General features: G+C 33.3%; 1 protein-coding gene across 3 annotated transcripts in view; it reads left to right on the plus strand.

Moving 5' to 3' along the window:
- Gcn5 (Gcn5 acetyltransferase) overlaps positions 1-15986 on the plus strand; it is a 470342-nt gene that overhangs the window by 95833 nt on the left and 358523 nt on the right. For all 3 annotated transcript variants that reach the window (XM_090394171.1, XM_090394172.1, XM_090394173.1), the window contains exons 6-7: positions 2681-2770; positions 9397-9578. In XM_090394171.1, the coding sequence (XP_090250297.1) occupies positions 2681-2770; positions 9397-9578 (272 nt within the window). The remainder of the gene's footprint in view (positions 1-2680; positions 2771-9396; positions 9579-15986) is intronic.

Consider the following 15986-nt stretch of genomic DNA (forward strand, 5'->3'; position numbering starts at 1 on the left):
TTACAATAAAATAATAGTACAAGTTATGGAATTCAAATACTTAGGAAATTATTCTCGCAATACAATACTGATTCACTATTGGAAGCAAGACTACAAATTTACAATAGAATGAATGGCATAATTAAAATAAATTTTGGAAAACAAATGACTAAAGAAACTCAATTAAGATTACATAATATGACTTCTAAAACATCTCTCAAATTTGGAATTGAAACTTGGATTCTAAAACAAAGAAACAGACAAAGATTGGAAGCAGCTCAGATGAAGTTGCTAAGACCTCTCCTGGGAATCACTAGATTGGATAAAAAGAAAAACATAGAAATAAGAGAATGATTAGATACAAAAAACATCACACAAGAAATAGAAGAATACCAGCAAGGATGAATAACAGTAGGATTCCTAAACTAGCACTAGAATATAAACCTACAGGAGAGAGGTTTTGGAATTTCTTTGGTCTCATGTTGGTTGAGTAGTCGAGAGATGGAGTGCTCCCTTCCATTTTGAAGGAAAGTGGTTCTTAAATGTTTAAGTTCTTTGGCTAGTTCGTCTTTGTCAGTGATGCGTTCTACAAGCTCTTGCTCCTAGTTTGGAGATACTCAATTTTTGAGGTCTATAATGATGATGGGATGAGACATGTAGATATCTGTCAGTATATGTTGACTTTTGAAATGTAGAGACTTTTAATTTGCCTGATTCCTTAATTAGTAGAAGGTCCAGAAATGGGAGTGAATTGTAAGATGCTAATTCATAGGTGAATTTTATGTTAGGGGTGTTGATGATTCATATATATATATATATATCATATAGAGCTTTTGATGCTATAAAATTTTAAGATATTTTGAATGCAATAGTCAAAAGAAAAAATAAAATCCCAGATAATGAAGATAATCAAAAATTTTGAAAAATCTACGGAATGCTTCTTTGAGAATACACTGAAAGTTTCTGGGTTATAAAGTCTAGTTGAGAGATGGAAAACAGGCTATGATTGAAAGATTGTAAGTTATTAAAGGAATTTTATAGGTTTGGCATAGAAGACATTTTTCAGTACATTCCAGGAAGGGAAAGAAAACAAGGTATCATCCCTGGAAATTGTGTAAGAGTATAGTTAGCAGTGGTGGTGGTGGATTTGCTTGGAGGGTGGTAAATGAATGGAATGGGCAAAAACGGTTAAGAGTACTTCGTTGGTTAAGAAAAGTACTTTATTTTCAGCAGGTTTGCTGAAAGTAGTTATATATGTGGTTATGCATTTTGCACATCTAAAAAACAAACAGTTGAAGAATACCAGCAATGAACAGCATATGTCAATATAACAGTATTAAGTCACAAGATAAGGATAATAAGCAAATAAGTAATATTTAATTATTTGTTAATATTTTGCTGGTATTATGTCCATTGTCTTCAGAGCACTAAAATAGTTTGTCACAGTACATAAATGGCAACAATTTAGTTAACAGTGGAACCAGTTTAAAACATTATAACAGACATCACAAGGAACTAAAGTTCTATGTGGTGCAGAGTTGATATTTAATAAATGTCAGTTCTGCACCACATTTAAACCATGTGTCAAATTGGCAACTCTCATCCATTCACCTAATGACACACTCTCTTTTATCACATCTAGCAATGTATGAAATTCCCTGTATTTGTTACTGAGTTACTGTGGACAGTCAGGAAGAACTGTTGACATCTGCCTCGCCGAACCTAAAAAATACATTTGGTACTATCATTATGGCAAATCAAGACCAGCAGACCATGTCTTGCTTATCCCTTTACACAGGATCAGATGGAATAAAACAAAAGTGCCACACAAAGTCACATTGTTTTTGGAATCAGCAGTGAAAACTTAAAAGCCAAGTATGGCTGTATCAGTTTACCAAAAATCTGGGAGACAGTCATTTTAAGATCCAATTAATACTTTCTCTCTGTTTATCCAATAGATGGTGCTAATTAGGACTTGAGTTCCTCATGTTACAATTTTTTAAACTGGTCCCACTACTTTAAAATTGTTGTTTGTGTACTGTAACAAACTGTTTTTGTTTTCTGAAGGGGCTGGATATAATACCAGTGCAATATCAGCAAATAAGTTAAATGAATATTAATTATTTTCTTATTTTCTCGTGTTGTGAATTAATACTTGTTAAATAATTGACATGAATTTCCAATACAAGCCCTTGCACTCATTTAATGAACAAAATAGCAGATTTATGGAAATGGATTAATTGCTCCATTATTACTAATCTTTATAAGAGATCAAGTATGTTATAGACGATTCAGCCTAAGAAGTACAGGAGGTGTGAAATGGACGAAATGCAGTAGGTGCCTCGGTTCGGTGTTCAGCTTTTAATATTAGACCTTGGCTACATAAGGTACCAAAGAATAAAATTTCAGATACTGTGGGTAAGTAACAAAATATAAAACCATACATCCAAGCAGAAAATAACTAATTGATACGTAAGTAAATATCAGTTAAACCAAGTTAAAAATGTGACATGGAATAAACATGCTAACTATCCTAAATTCTGTTAATTACTTTTCTTTATCAACAGTGTTAGTTATATACTCCTAGAGTGATAGCATTTAATAAAATGCTATCACTTTGTCAGTGATAGCATTTTATTAAATGCTTTGATTTTTGTAACTATTGCACACACACACACATATATGTTCACTTTCTTTCTAGCTTTTGAGAAAAAGCATATTACAAATGACAAGGCCCGTTGTAGAAAGTCCTTTAGGTAATCCACCTTTTGAAAAACCAAGTATTGCTAAGGTGAGAATAATTTAATTTTAATTCCACATATTTCAAGTTTTTATCATGTGAGTGGTTGAACATTTGTAATGTAAATTTCTCTTTGGTATTTAATTATATGGGAGTACAGCTATGTGTATTAAGCAATAAAACTTAATATAATTTCAAGACTAAGATTTCATTTAAGTTTTCACTGATATGTTAGCAGTTTAGTTGTATACTAATTAGGTACATAATAAATCAATTATGAAGTGGCAGAGCTAACATATATGTGAAAAAAAACAACAACAATAACTTGCATGTAAATGCATATGCTGTACAGGTGAACATGCAAAATACAGTTCTCTATATAAACACAGTCTGCCTATATGATCCAGTTGGCATTTGGATTGAAAGGGAAAGTAATCTTGAATCAGTATTTTGGGAATCAGACAAAAGAGGAAACATCAGACATCTTCTCCTTCCTTTCATGTGACACTTCTTTATAAAAATTATTTTAAAAAATGTATGAATTAGTCTGTTTATAAGTGCTGATCAAAAATATCACTGAAAAATTTTTGTAAACCAGTAAAAATATCCAAGTAACATTGAGGAAGACAGATTGTGAAATGCCATTTGCAGTGCTAGTGGATAGGAGGATGAGTGATATGATTGAGATGTATAAGTTGGTGTACCAGATTTTTATGTCTCATATCGGAGGGGGGGGGGTAGAGGCAGGGAAAAACCTGTAACGCATTAGTGTCCTATGTACTACATAACAAGTTGCATAAGAAGAATGTGGATATTCTTCATTGAAAAGCTGGAGGTTGTAGTAGTTGAACAATTTGTGTGGAAGTGTGTTACAAAGGTCAGAGGCAGATGGAATAAAAGAGAAAGAAGCAGGTTCAATGGGTTTGTAAGTGGACTGCAAAGGATGTTGGGCAGCTACTGCTTTTATTTTAAGAGACCTGGTGTCATTTGGAGGAATGGTGATGCCAGTTTGGCAGAGCAGAAAATACTGTGGAAGTACTTATAGAAAAGATAGTTGAAACAGACTTTGCAATAGTGGTGAAGTGAAAGAGGGTTATTATCAACTGTGAATAACCCTTCTGGAAGGCATAAAGAATTTTTAGATGTTTTTGATGCAATATCCAAAACTTAAAAACCAGAAAAACACATCACAGGATGGATTAGTCAGCACCTTAGGATGAAATGTAAGCGCTGATAAGTCTGGAGCCCTGATGAATGATGGATTGATTTGGAAGGAACTTGTTGATAGAAACTAGTAATAGTAAACTTAATCATGTTTACTATTACTTCTGTGCCACATCCCTCAAGGGTATATATCAGGAATTTAATTGTGACAGTAAAGGATCAGTGGCATTTCAAATAATATCACTGTATAAGTGAAGTCATTCTGTAGAGATTGAAGTTTCTGAAACAATATTTGAAATTGTTACTGTTTCAGCTACAAAAATGAATTGGTGTTTTCAGCATTCCTCATCCAAAAATAGTGTTCATGTGTAACTAGAGCTGACAAATGCTAATGTTGTAAAAAAAAAAAAAAACTAAATAGAAGACTGAATTAAAGACTAATCAACAGATCCATTAATCAGGATGCTGTTTATGGACAACTTTAGTTTGGCACACTAAAATATTCATTCTCGATGACACAAACTATCTTTTTCTTGTAGTAAACATAAGTAGAACCTATTGTCACAGTGTCATGGAAGTATAACTTTGCATCTATCATAGTCAAGTAAACAAATGAAAGTATTGACAGATTATTTCTGTAGGATCATTTTTTGCTGCACTTTTATAACAACCAGTGAACAGGCAAATGTTAGACTTCTTTCAGATCCATAATAGTTTGAAAATATATATGTCGCAAGGAAATGATGAAAATAGGGATTTGATCAGATCCCTAAGGGATATGATCAGATCCCTAAGGGATATGATCAATTCACGGAAGATGTTAAAATAACAACTCTGTGGGGTGATTTCCCTGAAGAATCAAATAATAAGGACAAATCCCTTAACTGTTTTAGTGAAAAGATGAAATAATATTGTTTAGATATTAAAAGTATTTATTTAGTAAACCATGCATTATTAAATGTAGTATAGTTAATACAACAATAGTCATTTAAGCTGATATTTTTAAAAACAAAAAGGATATTTTTAGTAAAATTTTAAACATTTTTCGTGGATACAAGCTTCCCTCTGGCGTCCGTGCCGGCCAAACATTACGCGAGGAAGGTTGTGCTCATTTTTATTATTGTTTTCTATATTTCGAGTTTTATCAAGTACCTACCATAGAAAAATGAGTTCAGATATAGAAAAAAATCAAACTCTGACTGAATTTGTATCTGAAGAACAGTTCAATGAAACTGTCAGGATGTTTTTGAACAAGCGGCATGAAAAAGAAAAAAACCTTTGTGGACTCGCAAAAGGATAGAAGAAGCTGTCACAATCATTGAACAATTTAAATTAGCACCACTACTTAAACTGCAACAGACACATAAACAGTACTATTATGGAAAAAAATACGATGTTATAGAAGTAGGTACTAAAAAATCTTTGATTTTGAAGAGAAAGTCTGAATTCGATCCAATTGTGAAAATAGTACCAACAGAAAATTTTTACCACATACTTCGGGAAACCCATCAGTCAACTGGCCACGGAGGAAGAGATAAAATGCTGTATAGTTTGAAATCGAAATACCTAATACCTACTTCAGTTGTACTGGAGTTTTTAAAGCTGTGCACGGTATGTCAGTCTAAAAAAAAAATTTCCAAACAAAGGAATCGTTGTTTGCCCAATTATATCTAGCGACTTCAATCATTGTGACCAAGTCGATTTAGTTGACTTACAGTCGACACCAGATAGAAATTACAAATGGCTATTAAACTACCAGGACCACGCGACGAAATTCAGCTTTCTTCGACCGTTGACTACAAAAAGAGCTGCTGAAGTAGCAATGAAGCTATTAAAAATATTTTTGGAAGTAGGTTGTCCTCATATACTACAAAGCGACAACGGCTGTGAGTTTACGGCTGCTGTCATACAAGAATTAACAAGCCTGTGGCCAATGTGCAAAATTGTAAATGGTAGGCCTAGACATCCAGCTAGTCAAGGATCTGTTGAGCAATCAAATCAAGATGTTGAAGCTATGTTACGTGCTTGGCTAATTGACAATGACACAAAAAATTGGGCTATAGGTTGTTACTTTGTTCAATTCCAAAAGAATTCCTCTTTTCATCGAACCATTAAATGATCACCTTACAAAGCTTTATTTGGAACAGAACCAAGAACAGGACTTCAATCTAGTCATATTTCAAAAGAGTTGCTTGAAAGACTTGTTACTGAAGAGGACTTGGATCTACTTCTTAATCAGCAGGACCATGACATTATTTTAACACCAGAAGACTTACCAGCAGCTTCCTTAGAGAACAACAACAACAACACTTCAAAAAAATCCACCAGCATCTGAATTAATTGATTACAATGCTTCAACTTCAAATGATCTATTAATAGTTAAATCAACCAACAATAACACTTCAATGTCACACGATCTACCGGCAGCTGATTTACTCACCAGAAAGGCTATAAATTTAGAGGATCTACCAGAAATTGAATCAATTTCTTTATTGACAATAAGACAACTCGAACCAGTTAACAACTCTACTTCAACTCCTGCTTCAACAGTTAAAACATCTGTGGTGTTACTTGCATCAGAAGGGGAAGCAGCTGTCAGCGACAGTAAAGCATGTTGTGTTGTTTGTAGACTGGAATCTACTGGAGCCCATTCATGTGACATTTGTAAAAATCCGGTGCACTCAATATGTGGGAATACAGTAGGAGAAGAAGGATATGGATCGAAAATTCTATGCTATTTATACCAAAAAGAAGAGAGCATTAAAGATCAAAGGGAAAATGCTGCAAAACACCTGAAAAGATCAGCTGAAAAAATGAAAGAAGTTTCTTTGAAGAAATTTAAAGACGTGTTAGTGAATTCTACAGTTTTGGTGTATGTACCTAAGGTAGATAGAGGCCCGTTAGATGGAAATAATATCGTGGGGATCGTATTAGATATAAAAAATAATTTATACCAAATTGGTACCTCAGTCGGAATTATAAAAGATTGGCTACCTAGAAACGCTCTTCAAATAGCTACTACAACATTTACCGAAACAGTTCCACAGATTAACATAAGTCTGCGTGAGATTGCAGGAAAATTATCCGTATTTGGAGGTCAAGGATTTAAGAAGTGTTCCTGTGAGCAATCCAAATTACAATGTAAAACAAAAAGATGTGCCTGTAAAAAAAGTAACGTACTTTGTAACTCAAGATGCCACAAATCAACAACGTGTTTTAATAAAAACGAATAAACATTATTATTTATTAATTACATTCACGAAAAATGTTTAAAATTTCACTAATAATATCCTTTTTGTTTTTAAAAATATCAGCTTAAGTACCTATTTCTTTTGTTAATTAGTTTCGAATAAATAATTTGTGTTTCAATGACTATTGTTGTATTAACTATTCTACATTTAATAATGCATGGTTTACTAAATAAATACTTTTAATATCTAAACAATATTATTTCATCCCTTCACTAAAACAGTTAAGAGATTTGATCAAATCACTAAAACAGTTAAGGGATTTGAACAAATCACTTACTTTCTTCAGGGAAATCACCCCACAGAGTTGTTATTTTAACATCTTCTGTGAATTGATCATATCCCTTAGGGATTTGATCAAATCCCTATTTTCATCATTTCCCTGCGACATTATATATATATATATATATATATATATATATATATATAAGTATAATTTCCAAGCTACTGTTCCATTTCAAAACTTTTGCATTAATTAAAAGAAATTTACCGTATTAAAATTAATTTAAAAAAATTGAAAACAAATCTATCAAACTATTTTTTGATATTGTTTTCAGTTAATATATAACTTCCAAATTACTCACAAAAAAACTTCACAGGAACTTTTCACACTGGAAAACTATCTCCACAGTTACTGAATAGCATTGGGAGACCAACTGATGAAATGTTTAACAAAATGATAGCATATATAAAATTTTTTCCTTAATCCAATTTTTGTAATAAGCTTCCATCATGCATTGTGAGAAATGTTCTTGCATGTGAATTTTTCACCATAAAATATAAAATAGCTGTAGAAAATATGGTAAATGTCTTTTACTTGTACCTTTAAAAGAGAGATTATGTATGTATGTATGCATGAATACTGTCTTACTGATAGCTATGAGATGTTCAGATTTTATTGTAAGAAATTAATAAATTGCTGATGCATTGAATTACTTATTATGGTCAAAAGTAGAAAATTCTGCCTGTAGTAACTTCTTCATTGCATCATGGAAGACTTTATATAATTCCTGGAAGAAGTTTGTGATTTGTGTTCCAGTCCATCTTTAAAGCATTAGCAAGTTCCACCAAGTGAAGAGAGCCTTCTCAGCTGATGCAATCCAGTTCATTACACAGATACTCATTTCTGGACTGCATGTCAGATGCTGTAGTTTTGCAGTCTAATTCTATTCAAGCCACATGTTTGCAGTCATCTTTGTGACATAGAACATTGTGTTTGAATGTGTGAGGACTGATATTGTAAATTTGCACCAGTGTTGGATGTGCACAGTTGTTCAGAATATCAGTGTAGTACCCACTAATCATGGTACTACATACTACCAGCAGACCTTATCCATTCCACAAGAAACAATCCTGTGAATGCATCACTAGAGCCTTTGTAACTCAGTTGGTATAGACAAAGCCCTTTGATCGGAAAGACCTGGGTTTGATTCCCATCCGTGACATGAGGAACCTTTACCTGCTCATACAGAGGTAAGGTTTTTTTTTTTTCCATCCGGAAACTTGGTTTTTCATTCCCCGGAACAGGCAAACCAGCTCATGAACACACATCTACAGACATAGAACACACTGGGAGGCATATGGCTAACCACCTTATCGTTGGGTTACAGTTGCGGTTGCAAGAATACTCACCTCGGCACCGTAAAGGTAGAAGAGGAAGGATTAAGTAAGTAATGCATCACTATCAGGATAATTAATCATTCCAGTTAAAATTATCTCCATGCATCTATGTTCAAACATGTCTTTCAGACTGGAAGGCTGAAAAAAAGCACTACTCTAGCATTCTTCTTAGAGGAAATCGCTCACTTACATACTCTCCTTCCCCCCAACTATCCTGTTAACCCTGTTTGAAAAGTGAACTCTGTTTGGATCCAACTTTTTCATGAGAATTGTTTTGACCACTACTACCACCACCCAGTTTTGCATGCCATTCCCATTTTATAATGAGAAGTAATGGGCTATGTTCAAACTCACTATTTTGAACTCCCTTAGGTGGTTTACCATCCCCTTTCATTTATGTCAGAAGTTCTGTTTGCCACTATTAAGTGACCCTTTTCTTTTATACCACTTTACAATCAGATGTCATCATTATGGTGAATTCATTTTCTGTAACAAATTATAAACAAATTAAGTTAATACAACAGGGTATTTACAAAAGAGTAAAGTTCTGTATTGCGAACTTTGCATATTTAGAAAGCATTGAAAATTATTACTTACTGATTGGTTTAAGGAAAATAATTATTTAATACTGTGCTCTCTTTTCAGGGAGTAACAAATTTTGTGGTGTACAAGTTTGGTCATTTAGCAAAGAAAGAATGGCAAACAATGTATGAATTGGCTAAACTGTTTCTTCATTGCTTAAACCATTGGAAATTGGAAACACCATCTGCTCGTAAACAGCATTCTCCTAATGAAGATGTTTCAGCATATAAAGTTAATTATACCAGGTAAGGCTTGTTGCAGAACTAGTAGTGAATTGTTAATTGTTTTGGACTGTATGCCACCCAGGAAATTAACCTGTGGACATGCTGCACCTTATTTTAATCAAATGTATCCATGTGTAAGAAACAGATTAATTATGATGTAACCAAATAAACAAATTCAGTGCTGTTCAATATTTTGAACAACAGTTGAATTTGCTTATCATTTGGACCTATTCACAAGTGTCTCACTGTCTAGGCAGTATTCAGTTGAATGCGATGTGATGTGATAAAAGGGGTGAAATCTTTTGAGTTTTTTTACATTGGTCCATTTTTGAAACAGTTCTGATATCATCAGTTGTTTCATAAACAGGTGATAATAAATGTGTTCTTTGGTTATTTTTGTACTTTATATATATATATTTTTTCATTACTTTATATATATTATATATACTTTACACACACACACACACACACACACACACACGTGTGTGTGTGTAAATTTTAGTTTGGTTCTAGTCATTCAATTCTTTATAAAAATATATATGTTAACCAAGTTAATGATCATTCTTTCATATATATATATATATATATATATATATATATGTATATATACATGTTTAAATCAAGGGGATTTCTTCTCTTTGCCCCACTCATTAATACTTGCCTACTTTTCTAATTATTGTGCATTTTTTAATCTTCTTCACTCTTGTAATATAAAATGATGCTTTTAATCTTAATCTGTGGTATACTACTTAAAGATCTTTAAGGCCCCAGCATATCCAGATTGTCTTTTTTGGGAACATATTTTTTTAGGATAAGCCTTATATCCAGTGGTGAGCTATAAGGGGCTCGCACGAGCCCTTTGTTAAATTTTTCTCAAATTTGCGAGCCCCTTGTTCTTCTTGTTTACTTTTTTTATTTTTTCGAAAAAAAAATTTTTTTTGAAACATATTAAGCTACAAACTCATATGGTAATCTAACAAAAATTAGTCTATTCAGCAGTGTGTAGATTATTTGGAATTATTGTTTCAACTCCTCTATAACGAATGCGCCCAAATTTGAAAATAAAATAAGCGCATGCGCTATCTTTACCCTTCTGGTAGCCAATCAATTAATAAAAGTTTTTGTTTGAAATATGTTTTTTTTTTTTTTCTCAACGATGCAAGCCCTTTGTTAAAATTTCCATAGTTCACTACTGCTTATATCTAAATATATATTTTTGTGTGTAAATTGTGCATGTTCTCAGGCAGACAACACCAGCCACCATCTTGTGACCTTAACACTTGTATTATTATCTCTAATATTCTGAGTTCTATGGTCAATTTTTTAAAATGTGTGGGTCTAAAAACCTTATTTACCTATGGCAGGGATTGACTAACTTGAAAACTGGTTGAAGAAAGGCTTAGGAAGAGTTCCTCTAGTCAGTGACTACAATCAAACTTATAATGATCTTTCTTTGAGTGGCCTATGTGTTCTATGGAAATGTCATTTCCATAGAACACAGATATCCTATTTGTGTGTATGTGTGTAAAACTGAAAATTTATGAGGTCACCTTAGTAATAAAATATTTTTAATAATTAGATAAAATTAAGGATAAAAATAATTTATATCCACAAACTTTTTTCTATTTATTCAGTCTACTTGGTTCACAGATTTTGATTTGCTTCAAGATTACATTAGCAAACATTTAAAGGATGATATTATTATTATTAGACCTCCTTGGAATCAACATGTCTCTCACAATGAACTTTAAAATTCATTAATACTGTAATTTATAATATACTTATTCACGACACATTTCAGCAGGGTATTTCACTAACCTGCCACTATGTAATAAATTACTTTTTTTTACTTTTTTTATCTTACCCTTATAGAACTTCCAGGGACAGTCTCTCATTCTTTGCCTCTTAACCTTTTCTGTGTATATAATCCTTTCTGTATTATATCTATAAAATCTTCTCATTAACTTAGCTTACATTTCCTTAACTTCTTCCCATAACTAACATTTTATAATATTAATATTTCCCTGATGAACTGGGTGACCAAATTAGCACACATGTAATCTGTGTTACATGTGTGTTAATCGTTACATGGTCTTTTACAGAGGTATCACCACCTCCTTATATATGTTGTCAGGTATCCTCCTGATCTTAGTAGCTACGACTAGTACTGTTGTACTAGTCGTAGCAGCTCTTTCTATGTGCCTTTTGAGCTTCATTTATTCTTCATCATCATCATCCCAAATCTCATCCACCTCATGGAACATTTCTGCTACATGGTCTTACACTTTCACATTCCAAAGTGCAACAACTCGAGCTTAAGAAAATTGCATCTCTGCTCATCTGTACAAGCTCAGGCTATTTAAATTTTCTTGAGGGGGAATCTACATCACTCCTTAAAAATCTCCTCAACTTTGTATCATCAGTAGACTGAATAATCCCATCACTTCCCATGAAATATCATAACAAATAACTTGAATGCTGCTTTCCCAAAATAAAACCTTATAGAATTCCACTTGTTGTTTTCCTTTTCTGGGATGTTGTTCCCTCTAGGCAGTTTGCTAGTATGGGTAGTTGGGGAAGGGCAACATGAATAGGACATTACTGTTTAAACTAAGAAGAAGAAGAATGCCTGCCTTCTGTACCTTGGGTTCTCCATATAGTTCCAGATTTAAAGGTTGCATCAATTTCAAATTTTTCTTGAGATCTGTAGGACAAGTGAGCATATTGCATAAAAGATTGTTGATCTCTTCATGATTTGTTTAAATGGGATCATAATCTAATGGAACATAAGGGGAGGAATATGAGAGCAAGAGTGAAATCTTACATTAAATCAGCTGTATCCATGATGATAGTTGAGCTGCCCTTGTTAGCTTTTAGTATTAAAATATCCTTGTTCTTTTTTATATTAGAAAGAGCTCCTTTTTTTTTCCCTGAGGAGTTGATGTTTGCTTTTAGGAGAGCGAGAAGAGAGAGAAGAATCACAGTCTTTAGTCTGATGTCATTTGCAACAAGTTGTGAATGAAAGTAAAGGACCTTCTCTATGTTGCAAATAAAATCTACTTAGGAATGTGTTTTAGCATGATAGCAAAATTGAACCCTTTCTTTAAAATGCTATCTACTGCTTTTCTTGATGTTTACGAACACTTATTCATCAGGTAGGGTGACGTTTGAAAGAGCTCCATGCCTTTCATAGAGGACAACTGCTCTACTCTCAACATAAAAGAATTTACCATGGTTATTTCTTCACAAGGCACACTCAATAGGAATCAAGGATTGATTAAATGTGATATTTGAAAATCACACATTAGATCTTTCTACATGTAAGACGAACTTTTCAGCTAGCACACATTACTAAAGAATAGTTAACCCTTGACAGCTCCCGTGCTCCACATGGTTTCTGTTTCAACTTATATTGTAATAACAGTTCCTACATATTCTGTATTTTAGTAATGTTAGCCTTTTATTGCATTTTTGTTCATCCTAACCCAGAAGAAGCCACAAGTATCTGTTGTGAAACTAGTTGGTTTTAATTTTTATATTGTTACAGCCAAATAAATCCAACATATTTCTCTTGACTAGTTGGTAATCAGAAACATCTATCTCTTTTGATTTTCCTTTGGGATTCTTCCTATTTCAAGATTCATTTAACAACCACATTAGGGATATATTCAATACCTTTGCACATTCCTTTAAAATACGCTGTGATGTATATATTGCAATATGATGAACTTACTTGACATGTAAGTTATTTAAAGAAAAATGCAATATTTAATATAAAACATATTAGAATGAATATGTGAAGTGAGAAAGGGATGACAACAGATGTTACAGAATACTTTGTTTCTATCACTCTCCAGCAAGTTATTAGTACTCTTAGGAACCCATGGAAAACTGTAAACATGATCAGTAACACAGCCATAAACAAACTTAGCCAGTTGGCAATGGAGCACAAGGCTTGTTACAGGGATGTAAATTACAATTATAACTAAGCTTTGTTATTTTTTTGTTAACAGTTAATAATATTTGCATAAAAATTGCAAATATTATTATAACTGTTTATTAAATAGATTGTTCATGTGAAGTGAATATAAAAAAAAAATGTATGTAAAAAAGAATGAATCAATTAACAAATGAATACATGTGAGTGTGTATAAAGTGTGGGTGTGTATTTTCGCCGATATATATGTATGTATGTGTGTGTGTGTGTGTATGTATATATATATATATACACATATATATACATACATATTTATGAGATTAAAATTTAATTGACTATAACCCGAGAAAGTATAACAAAAACCTTTAATAAATCACGACTAGTTTCATCAGTATTCCGACTTCTTCAGGTGAGTAAGAAATAACATAACACTTATAAAAATAACAAGGTAAAAAACATGGACTTTCTAGCTTAATAAAAAGAATATATATATATATATATATATATATCAGGCAAATATTCCAGGTATGCTAAGTGTGTGGTGCTCTTTCACGAAATAGCAACATAACCAATATTATATTTTTGCATTTATTCCCGTTAAAGCCTCCCCTAGTTGTTTCCTGGCTTCGCATAATTCCTAAAATTAAACACAATATATAACGCTTTATGAAGAGGATACTTTTTGATGTGTAAACATCGCATCACATTTGCGTGAATAGCCTGAGTTTGTAGTCACAAATACATACATCTTTGAGCCCTTTCAACAGATGTACGGATGATGCAGCAGGTCAAATTCTTAGCATTCTAGTGATTTTAGCTCACTCTGCCCCACCCAGAAGGTGAGGCAGAGTGAGCGCTGGGACAATAGCACCTAGAAATCAGTGGCTGTGATTGGTTATTGTGGCAACCAATCCAATTGAACATTGTCATTTGTAATGAGTTGCTGTTTTTGCTTTCTCAGTTTCATCTGTTTTGGGTGCATGAAGTGTGAACTGAAGTTTTTATATGTAAAAACAACTTCTCTACAAGTTGTTTTTATATATAATAAAGTCAAGTTTTTAATATATAATTTTACATAAATTTATAACTTTTTTTGTCCATATTTACAATGGGAAACCTTGTTGACATTCTAATGATGTCCTATTTTCTGCCAGAACTCAAGCACCCCTTGCAGAAGGGGTGCTTAAGGGTCAAAGCTGTATAACTGAGAGGAGACCTCCACATAGCCTTTAAAGGAATGTGGAGAACCGACTAGGGCTTCTGACCTAATGTCCAATCCTCACCATCTTGGTGCACCCTGTTAGGTATCTACCTGGATACTGAATGAACGAGGATGGGCTGGCAATTTGGGATTTAGCCGACCAAATTGTATTCTTATTGGCTTAAACCAATATAGAAAATGATGGTACAACATGACAAAATTTCATGCCGGCTGGGACGTCGTCCGGCTAAACAAGGCCCCCGTTGTTTTCGCCAGGGAACCAGGGCGAACAGCGAAAAGTTAGTTACTGGAACAAATCTGAAAACAAACCCCAATTCAATATCACCAGAATTGAAGATCAGTATTATCAACGTAAGAAGCCTGAATGGCAAAGAAATGGAGCTAGCTGGGGAATTAGATAAGTACTAAATCGACATAATAGGGGTGACTGAAACAAAAAAAGATCAAAAGTGGTGAGCTCTTTCTGAGCAATAAATACAAAATGTTATATTCAGGCAATGACAATCAAGGAAAAGAAGGAGTAGCCATAGTATTCAACAGAAAATATGAGGCTAATCTTCTTGAATGGCAGGCAGTCTCAAGTAGAGTGATGTAGGCAAATACGAGAATGGGGAACTGGACAAAGAGACTTATTTGTGCCTATGGTCCCACAGAAGGTTCTACTAAAGTAGAAGTGGAAGAATTTTTTGATGCTTTAGAAAAAGCAACTGACACAATGAAAAAGGAAAAGTTGGTCCTTGTTGGCGATCTAAATATCAGAGTAGGAAATGATTGTCAGACATACAAAAATATTTTGGGAAAATTTGGAGAAAAGAGCAAAGCTAATAATAATGGCAAATACTTGTTGGATTTCTGTTCAGGACATGGACTGGTTATTACTAACACCATGTTCCAACATAAAAATGTGCACAAATTCAAAATGAGAGAAGAGGCAAGGAATAAGAAAAGTCTCATTGACTGTGTTATTGTTGACAGTCATGTTTTCTCTCTGGTGCAGGACACCAGAGTGTACAGAGGATTTGAAATTGGAAGTGATCACTATTTATTCTTGAGCAGGATAAAATTGAATTTCATATTGAAAAGAATAACATGTAAGAAGGTTTTAAAGCGAATAAAAGCTGAGCAGCTCTCAGATGTGAACTGTAGACTAAAATACACAAAGATTATTCAAGAAAAAACAAAAGAGTTTGAGAACAGGAACCAAACCTCGGATATTCATTGGCAGTCGCTGAAGAAAACATTGATTGATTCAGCTAGAAAGGCATGTGGT

The sequence above is a fragment of the Typopeltis vanoorti genome, chromosome 6 (assembly GCF_054136105.1).
Source record: "Typopeltis vanoorti isolate ZY-2024b chromosome 6, IOZ_Tvanoo_1.0, whole genome shotgun sequence".
Lineage (NCBI taxonomy): Eukaryota > Metazoa > Arthropoda > Arachnida > Uropygi > Thelyphonidae > Typopeltis > Typopeltis vanoorti.